The 11,586-nt window shown below is 43.7% G+C and overlaps 1 protein-coding gene across 1 annotated transcript in view; it reads right to left on the reverse strand.

Moving 5' to 3' along the window:
• bcl11ba (BCL11 transcription factor B a) overlaps positions 1-11,262 on the reverse strand; it is a 49,433-nt gene extending 38,171 nt beyond the window's left edge. Inside the window, 1 exon segment of the mRNA XM_076978485.1 lies at positions 10,177-11,262. Within this exon segment, the coding sequence (XP_076834600.1) occupies positions 10,177-10,234 (58 nt within the window). The 5' untranslated portion in view covers positions 10,235-11,262.
• Between the last annotated feature and the right edge of the window lie 324 nt (positions 11,263-11,586).

Raw genomic sequence — 11,586 nt, forward strand, 5'->3', positions numbered from 1 at the left:
TTATATTTATTTTGTCATCTTCAATTTAAGTGTCCTTTGCCTTCTGATATAGAGTAAAGATAAGCAGGACACATGATGACAAAGTACAACACAGTACTACACAGTACTACACAGTTCTAGACAGATTCAGAGACAGGACACAGGGTGCAAGTAAACACGGATGGACATGAAGACATGCACCTGCACACACACACACACACACACACCGGCACACACACGCATGACCCTTCACATGTGTGTACACGCATCTCACAGCGTGTTTCTGGATGCATCTGTAAGACACACTGACTTCACTCTGTGTGTGTGTGTGTGTGTGTGTGTGTGTGTGTGTGTGTGTGTGTGTGTGTGTGTGCACATCCTGGGAACTTGCAGCAGCAGAAAAGCAAAAGTGAGATAAGAATGGGGAGGCGGTAGTGTCGTCTCTCCACCCCAGACAGATCTCTAGTTTACAGACAGATCTCTAGTTTACAGACAGATCTCGCATTTACAGACAGATCTATAGTTTACAGGTAGATCTCTAGTTTACAGACAGATCTCTAGTTTACAGGCAGATCTCTCATTTACAGACAGATCTATAGTTTACAGGCAGATCTCTAGTTTACAGGCAGATCTCTAGTTTACAGACAGATCTCTAGTTTACAGACAGATCTCTAGTTTACAGGCAGATCTCTCATTTACAGACAGATCTATAGTTTACAGGCAGATCTCTAGTTTACAGGCAGATCTCTCATTTACAGACAGATCTATAGTTTACAGGCAGATCTCTAGTTTACAGACAGATCTCTAGTTTACAGACATATCTCTAGTTTACAGGCAGATCTCTCATTTACAGACAGATCTATAGTTTACAGGTATATCTCTAGTTTACAGACAGATCTCTAGTTTACAGGTAGATCTCTAGTTTACAGACTATAAACAAAAAAGGCACTCCATACCAAAGTACAATTCTCTAAATGTGTAATCAACTCTTGCTATTAATAAGCAGGTAAATAAGGCAATTGTGAGCTGTCCAAAGGCCGGGGGGGGCAGGAGCAGGGGGGGGGGGGGGGGGGGGGGGGGGGGCAGGAGCAGGGGGGGGCAGGAGCAGAGGGGAACGTGAGCGTGCTGGAGAATATGGGAGGCAGGCTGGTGAGGAGCATTAGTTTAATGTGTCATAGGTCCGGCGCAGGCCTGAATCACACTGACAGCAGGAGAGAAAGCCCAGCCCTGTAAAAAATGTGTGCAGTTCAAACTCACTCCCTCTCTCACCACATACCCACACCCTCCCTCCTCCAGGGCCAACCACAGGAAGCAGGCTGCTAGCATGCAATGCTGTCACTATGCACTATAAAGAAAAAAACGTACTCCCCCAACACACACACACACACACACACACACACACACACACACACACACACACACACCAGACGCACACCAGGTGCTATAATCAGACACCACAGTCGTGCACTGGCTGTTAACAAGCTAACAGTGTAACATATGCGAAAGATTTTTATAATCTTACAAAATTTTGTGCATCTTATCAGATTTGCTCACTCTGAGATGAGAAAGTGATCCGAGAAAGCTTCCTTCCACCAATGTGTGTGTGTGTGTGTGTGTGTGTGAGTGTGTGTGTGTGTGAGAGAGAGAGAGAGAGAGAGAGAGATTCCTTTCTCTGGTCCGGCCAAACCGGCAGGAGTATGCTTCTCCTCTCTCACTCACTCTTATCCACCAGCGATAACAATGCTGTCACCAAGGTAACATTACAGCTCATCATTTTCTCTGATCCCTCAACAAATACTCCACATAATTCTATCAGGGCCACGGAAATGTCAAATGTTATTTGTCTTTATTGAGCACTCTCCAGCAGTTAGGTAGACAGAAGGTCTGGAAAGAGCCTTTAAAGAAAACTGCTACGGTTATCGAACAGTAATCCGCTACAATATTTCAAACGTGCAATATATATATTGGACCACGTCTACATTAATACAATTCTTTCTAAAATATACTACAATCCGTAAAATAAAGCTATCTCACGGTTGCTTCAGCCTTTCATTAGCTAAACGCTCCTGCGTTAGCAGTGCGCTCCGATCCTACTCGTGGACCATGCTAAATGATAGATGTGAGTATGTCCTAATTTACCTAATCAGGCTAGATGAGTCAGTGTGTGCTCTAACAGGAATTCCGTTACTGGTGTTAAGAACAAAACCAAGGCAAATTGAGCATCTAAAAATGAACAAACTCACAAAGCGCCTCTTAAGGTTTCCATTTCGGATTGGAGAAGCGTTGTGGTGACGCTCCTCTCGTTTCTCAGACCTGCGTAAGCCTTTGTGTGGTTGAAAAGGGAATGAAATCGCTCCTGACAGGTTTTTGGCTGATCAGAGTACAGTCTGGCTTTCTGTCCGAAAAAAACTACAGATTTCTGTGTGACGTAACGAGACCGTAGTTAGTGAACTTTCCCTCAGCTGTTTTGGAGAAGCTATCGCCTCACAAATCCCTCATTAACACTCTCAACTATCCAGCAGGAATATAACCAAAGTATCGAAATTGAAAAAAATATTACAGTAAGCCATTGAGACGAAATCTGATAACATTTAAACTTCACACGTTTTTTGAAGCATTTGGGCTCTTAGGGGCTAATTAGACAATACACACCATTTTAGGGATTTCAGATTGTTTTTACTAGGTCAATAAATTTCCCCATTTAAATATTAAAAGCTTTTGCAATGCTGTTCATATATAAAAATTTACCCAGTTCCAATTAAAGCCATTCACAGCACTTTGTGTATAGAAAAAAAGCTTCAGAAAGATACAGTTTCTCCACCCAGTCTCATATCAAACCTGCCAGGGTGTGGCGTTTGGGGTGGTGGATGGGGTGGTGTATTTGGTGGTGGCTTGTGTCAGTGTGGTGTTTTGCAGTATCCCACAAACCCTACCATACCCCGCCAACCTGCCCAGATCCAAAGCTCCCCCGGCTCACGTGCCGCAGCCTGCCCCGGGGAGTCCCCCCGGCCCGGAGGAACCGGCGACAGAGAGAGACGCCGCGGACCCACCCGACAAGCCGCGATCAGACGTATGCTCTCCGCAAACAAACGGGGGGTGGCGGGGAGGCGGCGTGGCGGGACGGCGGGCCTCCCTCCCACGTGTCCGTCACGTGTGCGAGGAAGTGCACCCACCCGGCAAGCCGACGCTCATCAAACGAGACCGAGCTGCTCGCGGGAATCCATCAGGAATTAATTAGGGTGCCATTAATCTGTAACCCACATAAGAGGACGCAGGCGCACGCAGCCAGTGGAGCGGAGCGGTCCGATCCTGCTGCACCCTCCGCTGAAGCCCCGATGCCGTCCGGGATCACATCTCCAGGTACCTGTGTTACCTCCGCCAGGCAGACATCGAACGCATAGAGCACGCTCCCCAAAACGGGGCCAGATCCGGAGCGTCCGGAACGTGTGAAGTCAGAGCCACAACCCCCCCCCCCCCCCCCCCCCAGTACCAGCCACACGGGCCAGAGCTCGCACAGAATGTCGCTGAGGAAACTCAGGAGGCCGGGGCCTGAGGTCCAGCTTTCTGAGTGAGCTTACAAACATGTTTTGGTGTGGGTTTAACTGACCTCATAAAAAATGAAAAAGGTAAAAAATTATTTTTTACCTAAAACAAACAAACAACCAAACAAACAAACGTGTGGCCCGTATGGTCCACGAAGCCGTGGACAGGAGAGGAGCGTGGAGGAGCGCGGAGGAGCACGGAGGCGCAAGCATGGCCAGGATTTTACTGGCAGACTGCACGACCACGGCAAGCATTGGCAGCGCTGGGGTAATTAAAATAAAGACGAGAACAGACAAATGAGTCTTCTCGCAGGTAAAATGAGATTAACGCAGAGGCGTCCGGTGGGAGGCAGTCGGAGCATCGCTAACCCTGTATCAGGAAATCTCATCAGGGAGACATTACCTAATATTTTCACGTACAGAGAAGGGAAGAGGGGAATCATAAGCATATCCCCTTCGTGTCTCGCTCCAGCGAGCACCAAACGAGAGCGTGAGGTTAGCCTCCTGCCGAGCCAGGCTCTTCTAAGAGAGCTCCCAGCATTCCTGACACACAGACAACACAATGCAGGCTTATAACGTAGAAGAGGCAACATTGCAACAGCAGAGGCGGGTTTGCATTTTCTGCACTTTAATGTGCGTGCGCGCACACGCAAATACAAACACACACACACACACACACACAGGCGCACGAGCTCGTACACACGTGAACGTGGGCGTTCAGGAGGCAGCGTGTCTCCGTGCTCAGGGGTTCTCAGACTTAAGCCAGCTGTTGGGTATCAAACGTCTGGGCCACTATTAAGGGGCCCCGCGGCTCATAAATCAAGCCACGAAAAAGCACGCACGGACATCAGCGCATGCTCCTGACGGCGTGTGAGAGGACTCCACCGCCCCGCTGCCTCACGCTGACGGATAAGCGTGCGCTTCTTCACACAGCGGTGTGAAAACACACACAACAAACAACGACGAAAACGGATTCTCCCGACATGCAAACAAAAGGCACCTGAAAAGCAGAGGAGCAAATTTGCAAGCATATTAATCAACATCGCCAGGCCGACATTCTGTCCATTGTTACGGGGAATAGTCGCCTTTTTAAATCACAGAGCCACATTTATTTATTTAGATGTCGGGAACAAAAGGGCCTGGGTGCAAAATGTCCCCAAGTTTCAAGTTCCCTTCATCATTTACAACTCAGACTTCAGGCACACAAATGAGCTGCTCTCTGCCTGGGTAGATTTGGAATTATCTACATTTTAATGGATGTAAGCTTTGGGCCACACATTTGAAGCGTTTTAATTATTAAACATTAGTACATTTATACTTTGCTTACTGTTATTTTCTCATTTCTCAGGAGGGCGTTTTTAGTGCAAAATGTAAAAGAAAATTGAAAAACAATAAATGTATAAAAGGAAAAAAAACCAGTAAAAGAGGGAGAGGGTGAGATAGAGGGGTAGATATAGAGAGAGATAGATTTTTTTATGTTGGATGACCAGCTTTAGGGTACTAACAGTTTGATGTAAGTGTATGTGTTAATGATATCGCATCGAAATTCTACACAGAATTGTCAAAAGCCACCTCCCAGAAGTTCGGTCAACTTAAACCACCCCCCAGTACAGAACATTTAGGAAATATGGTTTTTACAATTTTTTCACAACTGCTTGCCACCCCCTGTGACAGACTTAGAGCTCCCCCTAGCAGGTCAGAGTAGGCACACCCACATGAGAGGATGCAGTCTTCAGTCTGCCATGAGGAAATAATGAAATAAAATTAGGAAGGATCCGCTTCATTCTGGCAGTCAACAACAAAACATCCCTAATAACGACAAGATCGGGCATATCATGGTATGTTCGAAGTGTGTGTTATGCTAAATTATTCAAAAGTCTCTCAAAATACTCTCTGTGTCTGTCAGCTACAGCTCAACAATGCAAAAGGTGTAAAGTGGAAATGGTACACCTTGTAGTCTTCAGACACACCTTTACAGCTCATTTTACTAGCTGAAAATTCACACATCTGTCAGTGTCTGTGTCAATACAAAACTCCATTGGATAACTTTTAAACCATACAAATTGCTGTCAAAGGCAGATTCATTACATTAAATGTGAATCCATTAAACGTTCCTCTCAAACATTCAAAAGATCAGAGATAATGCTTCATACAGGTCCTGAAATCTCAATCCCTCCTGACATGTTTAGATTTTACCCCATGCCCACATGTATTACTATACAGATGAAGACTGCGAACAGGTTATGAAATGGGTTTCATGCAAAAACACGAATCCCAAGAAGGAAGCCGAGTTTTGCATTACGACTTTACAGCGACGCAGCGCTGAAAGACTGCTTAGATGTTCACCTGACTTACTTCATCTGATTCTGCCATACATCTGAATCTGCCATACATCTGAATCTGCCAACCCACTTCTGGATTTATTTTTAGTACATCTCGCCACCGCATCGAAATGCTTTGACATCAACATTTTCTAATGGTGTGTATATCTCATTTGAATTTGATGTGAAGATTATGTTTTTATCCACATTCTATTCCGCTCTTCCATTCTAAAATAGTTTGGATCATATTTTAGAATGACCGAGCGCAGAACCAGTGGAGTTAAACACGTTTGTTCTGAAACGTTCTGAATCGGAAAATACATTAAACACAGATTTAGCATTGATCTACGACACACTGATAAGCAAGAGTGTGTGTGTGTGTGTGTGTGTGTGTGTGTGTGTGTGTGTGTGTGACAGAGAGAGAGAGACAATGTAGCACACAGCCAGCCCTGGGCTAAGCCAGTAAAACTGCTGGTAAGCTGAAGTGCGAAGTTTGCAGTCACTCATGTGAAAACACACATGAATTAGCTACTGAATCTCTCTCACACACATACAGTAAAATGGCTTTTCACTGACACAAGGTGATTCACAAGACACGTGGTTAACAGATTCTAAATACCGCAGAATATATGCTGACTGCTACATATAGCGCACACACACACACACACACACACACACACACACACACACACACACACACACACACACACACACACACACACACACACACACATCTTTCTCAGACACAGTCTCCCTCTTTCTCTCTCTCTCTCTCTCTCTCTCTCTCTTCCTCTCTCACACACACACACACACACACACAAAGTGACTTTCTCACACAGACACTTACACACTGCATTCTAAAGGTGTCCCCATAAAGAGTCCATACTACTGAAACCTCATCCACGTCTTCATTTCTAGTTCAAATGGGCCTGCCTGCTCTTGAGAAACAGAATAAAGAAACATGAATTTAAAGATGTTTCCCAAATCTTTAGGCAAACCTTAGCAGCAGCAGGTTCAAACACACACACACACACACACACACACACACACACACACACACACACACACACACACACACACACACACACACACACACACACACACACGAGTAAAAACAGAATGTATTTTGTTCATGAAAAATATGCCCATCTTAACATAGCTGTATGTAAATATATCTTGATATAGCTGTGTCCAATATATATATATATATATATATATATATATATATATATATATATATATATATATATATATATATATATATATATATATATATATATATATATACTGTATATATTATATATGTATGTATGCATGTGTGTGTGTACATATATATTGTCCTTCTAATAAAGCAGTATTTGTATAAGTGTATACATGGCCATTTAAATAAATTGACATCGACATTTGTGTACCTTGCATACTACCAGCAGATATTCATCACATCTGCCACACATATCTCTCTCTCTCTCTCTCTCTCTCTCACTCTCTCTCTCTGTTGTGCCTGTGTCCTCCTCTGTATTTTACAAATAAACTTGTGCAGAACACTGAGCTCTATGGAAGAGTGTGTTTATAGGCTCAGATGAGTACCTGCTACTGCATGCACAAAGAGACACTAACATAACAGCACGTAATGCAGGTTGCAGTTTCATTCGTTTCTCTGGTAGTGAAAGGTATCACGCATCCCACAGAGAAACACACATATCAGTATTTAAGGTGACCCTTTCTCTCTTTACCTCACAAAATAAAAAGAAAACTTCATCATGTCTGTTTTGGCAGTGTGTGTGCATGCATGCGTGTGTGTGTGTGTGTGTGTGTGTGTGTGTGTGTGTGTGTGTGTGTGTGTGTGTAAACGAAGGAGAGAGACAAGCACCTTAAGTGTAATTTGAGCGTTCTGATATTTGAAGGCCAAATTAGTTACAGTAGCAATGCACAGTGTGTGTGATATAACGCCATGGGTGATGGAAGACATTACTGTAATGTCAAATCCACCAGACCCTTGTCATTAACACAAGCAAACGTGCATATTCAGACCAGCACACATGGCACCTCCACACACATAAATTATATATGTGTATTTGTTTATTTTTTTTTATAGGTGAATGATGAATGAATTATGTGAATTTGTTAATGGAACGTGCATTGTAACATGTGAGACGATGTTCAATGTCGTTTTTGAACTGCACAGGAAAGCTAAGATGGCCACGAAGGTCCCATGGTAAACCGGCACTGCAAAATATTTGAATATCTATTACCACTGCAATCCACTAGCATTTCAGCAGTTCAGAAAATGCCAGTTTCAGTATACGGATGTGCATTAAAATGAGGAATAAAAAGGCACAAGGATATTTTTTGATTATCTACACAGCCTTCACAAACATATGCTTACAGGAATGATTAAGCTGTTAGTGAAAGAACAGAGTGTGGGTGAGAAGGTGAAGCTGAACACAACACAAAACAGATTTGGGTTGCATTACATCACTGTCTTTTATAGTGAATTAGCTGGATTAAGCTTGAAGACTAACACATGAACGCATGTTTTCAACCTCTGAATTATTTGTTATTTTTCCACTACATTTAAACCACAAGATTTAAAAATACTAATAAATACAAATATGTACGTGGAGCAGGAAAGTGTAGCTCACATTTTTTGTCAACAATAAATCATAAGCATCTAGCAGCAAATGCATATTGTGTAGATATTATAAAACGCAGCTGTGGCTGGTTTGCATTCTGTTGTTTCAAAGACTGTGCGAAAACTTGGTGAACCAACACAAAGAGCTTTTCTCGTGAAATACCTATCTCACACCCAGCGACTCCTTGACTTTACTTTCCCCACGCGCTCTGCTGCCTTTGCAGGGGCCCTTCAGTTGTGCAACCTCGCGCGCTATCATTTACCTGCGTCTCTGTGCATGGAGGTGCCACAACTCTGCATTCGACGCTTTGAGGGCTTTAATAACCAAAGAGCTTTGCGCTTTTACAAAAGTGCACGAGTAGGCCCGACTACACCGACGTCTTTTTAGTAAACGTAGCTGTTGCATCATTTCACGTGGCAAAACTAGTTTGTTTAGGAGTTCAACAAAAGAGAAAAAGAAATGCACAGAAAAAATGAACGAGGCGAGTGTCTTACGGTTGAAACTTGACTGCAGCACTCTTGTACCAACTATGCACACTGAAGGAGAACTCCGGCAGCACATAACCCACCTTGGTTAGGCTATTCAGAGTATAAATACTAAAAGTAGCCAAATGACATTGAATGCATTCGGCATCAAAGGCTGCAGGTAACCTCTCGCTGAGGGCATTCAAAGTGCAGACTAAAGCTTGCTCTTGTCACGGAAGGTGAAAACATCTCTTTAAACAATGCTAAAAACATACTCATACTAATACAGTGACTATTAGCAATAGAGTAAATAAAGATTGTTCAAGGATATGTAAAATTAGGCCTTCGGTAGAGTCGTACCTATGTTGTAAGGAAGAAAATATCGATAAGGTGATAATGTAACATTAATGTAACATATATGTCTGTTTAGGCTGGAGACGAGGTCCGAGTTCTCCTTTATGACTCTTGTGTTTAACTATCATTAAAATCTCTATTTTACAATGTCCACATAAGATCAAACTACTTCTTCAGTCTGCAGCGTGTCGTCTTAATCAAGGGTGCTGAGAAAAAAAACCACTGACGGATTTTCACACTAAAACTGTGTAACTTAATCGGGTTCCATGAAAGCGCCACTATACACAACCCTCCAAATAGGGTTATTAAACAAAAACTGTTCTTGAGAATTAGGGTCCTTTTAAACTTACATTAACTTCGCCACCAACTGATTCAGGCTAAAATAGTATCTTCAAAGACTTGACTATTACAACAGTAGTCAATAATGCCAAAATTTTAAATAATAATAATTAAGCTTATTTACGAAGGCTTGCTTTGTTGTTGTGGTTCTCCAAGTTTAGTTTAGTTTTTTTTTTTTTTTTTCATATTTCCACACATGTAATGTAATTCGATTAATCTTTCAAACGTTTCAATGTTAAACTTCACAAAATATCCTAAACACCTAAAATGTAAAAAATATTCTATGAGCTACCTGACAATTTCCCAAAACAAATCGTGGTGCACACTTTTGATCAAATCCTCCAGCAGCTTCATATTAGGACACGAGCCTGCTCCCCGCGCGCGCGCCTCACTCGCGTCTTCCCACGGAGCACAAACGCGCGTGCAGCTGCGCTGGCATCGTCACGGTAGCGCGGCGACAGCGCGCGACTAAATCGCAATAAAAAGACAAAAATACTGCTAATGCACTGGAATGCATAAGAAGCAACGCAGGTCGGGTACTTACGTGTTATAATTTCTCTCTGCGACAAATGCTGTGGGTTTCCCTGCTTGCGACGGGACATTGCCCTGGCATTTACACTAGCATCGCCCGGAGACCTGCACAAGGAACGGTCGGCTTGCTTCCCTCCGTGGCTGGCACTTTTTTTTTCTTCTTCTTCAATAACTTGTCCTGGGACTTTTAAAGAACTGGTACAGCACCGAAGATCGAGCCGTCGGTCGGCTTGATATAGAGGTCCTTGGATCAGAGAGATGTGTCGATGCGTTTAGGGTGTCCGGTCCCCTCTGGAGCCCGGTGACCACTGCTCGGGTAGCTCAGTGTATCAGTGACTCAGGAGTATGATGAATGCAATTTGTCCAAGGACATAAATCTAGGGAAAAAAAATATCCTTGATGCTGGACGCCCTCGGGTGACAAATCTAAACAAACCGACGCAAATGTCTCTGTACCTTTTGGAGGTATTAAAAACGTGCCCAGTGCGTTTTGACAGGTAGGGACCACTCCGCGGCTCACTGGGTCCAGAACGGCTCTCGCATCTATGAAAGATGATTTAGTTTCTGTGATAGCGTAAAAATAAATAAATCATAAGTCTGAGGAAGAATGCATCCGAATTCTTCTCGGCACTCGAGTTTGCCAAGCCGGACACCTCTTCTCCTCCCTGGGCAACCTCGCCTACAGCATGCCCGACACTTCTCGCTCTCTCCAACTCTGCTCCTGCTCGCCTTGCTGTGCTGCGAGTAGACCGGGGACACTGGTTGCCACCTCCTTTTCAAATAAATGAAGACCTGTACGCTTTTTTTTCTTCTTCTTCTTTTCTTTCTCTGTGAAGATGGCGGAGTCCTGCTTCTCCGGGTGCTCTCTGTCTCTCTGTGGCGAGGGCTGCCTCCGTACAATGGGATAAAATTCAAGTTCAAGTGCGGACGTGACGTTAAGTCTACAGTGGGAAAGGAAAATTGGAGAGTGCAAGAGCACTGGGGGCGACTAGTGGTGGCTTTTCACAACTATCGGATCACCAGAACAGCGGTAGAGAGCGTGGACATCGAGAGCCGCTCTCTCTCACACACACACACACACACACACACACACACACACACACAGACACACACACACACGCGACTGGCTCCAGCAGCTCTTCTCGCTGTACGCCTCCAGTCGCAACACAGCACTACAATGCACAGTTTATTTCACATCTGAATACAGTGCAATATAGTATAAACTGTCAGGAACGACCGTCAAGCTTAATGGACAGGTAGTCTTAACTGTACATGCAAATGTCCATTTAAATTCTATTTGAAATCCCGTCCAGGTAAATTAATGAAAGGCGAATTTAAGTGTGCTTGTCATGCGTCAGCGGCAAAAGTGAATTAAAAGGGCTAGTTTAAATATTTTATAATAAAAATGTGAAAATAATAAATAA

This window comes from Brachyhypopomus gauderio, chromosome 17 (assembly GCF_052324685.1).
Source record: "Brachyhypopomus gauderio isolate BG-103 chromosome 17, BGAUD_0.2, whole genome shotgun sequence".
In the NCBI taxonomy this organism is placed as follows: domain Eukaryota; kingdom Metazoa; phylum Chordata; class Actinopteri; order Gymnotiformes; family Hypopomidae; genus Brachyhypopomus; species Brachyhypopomus gauderio.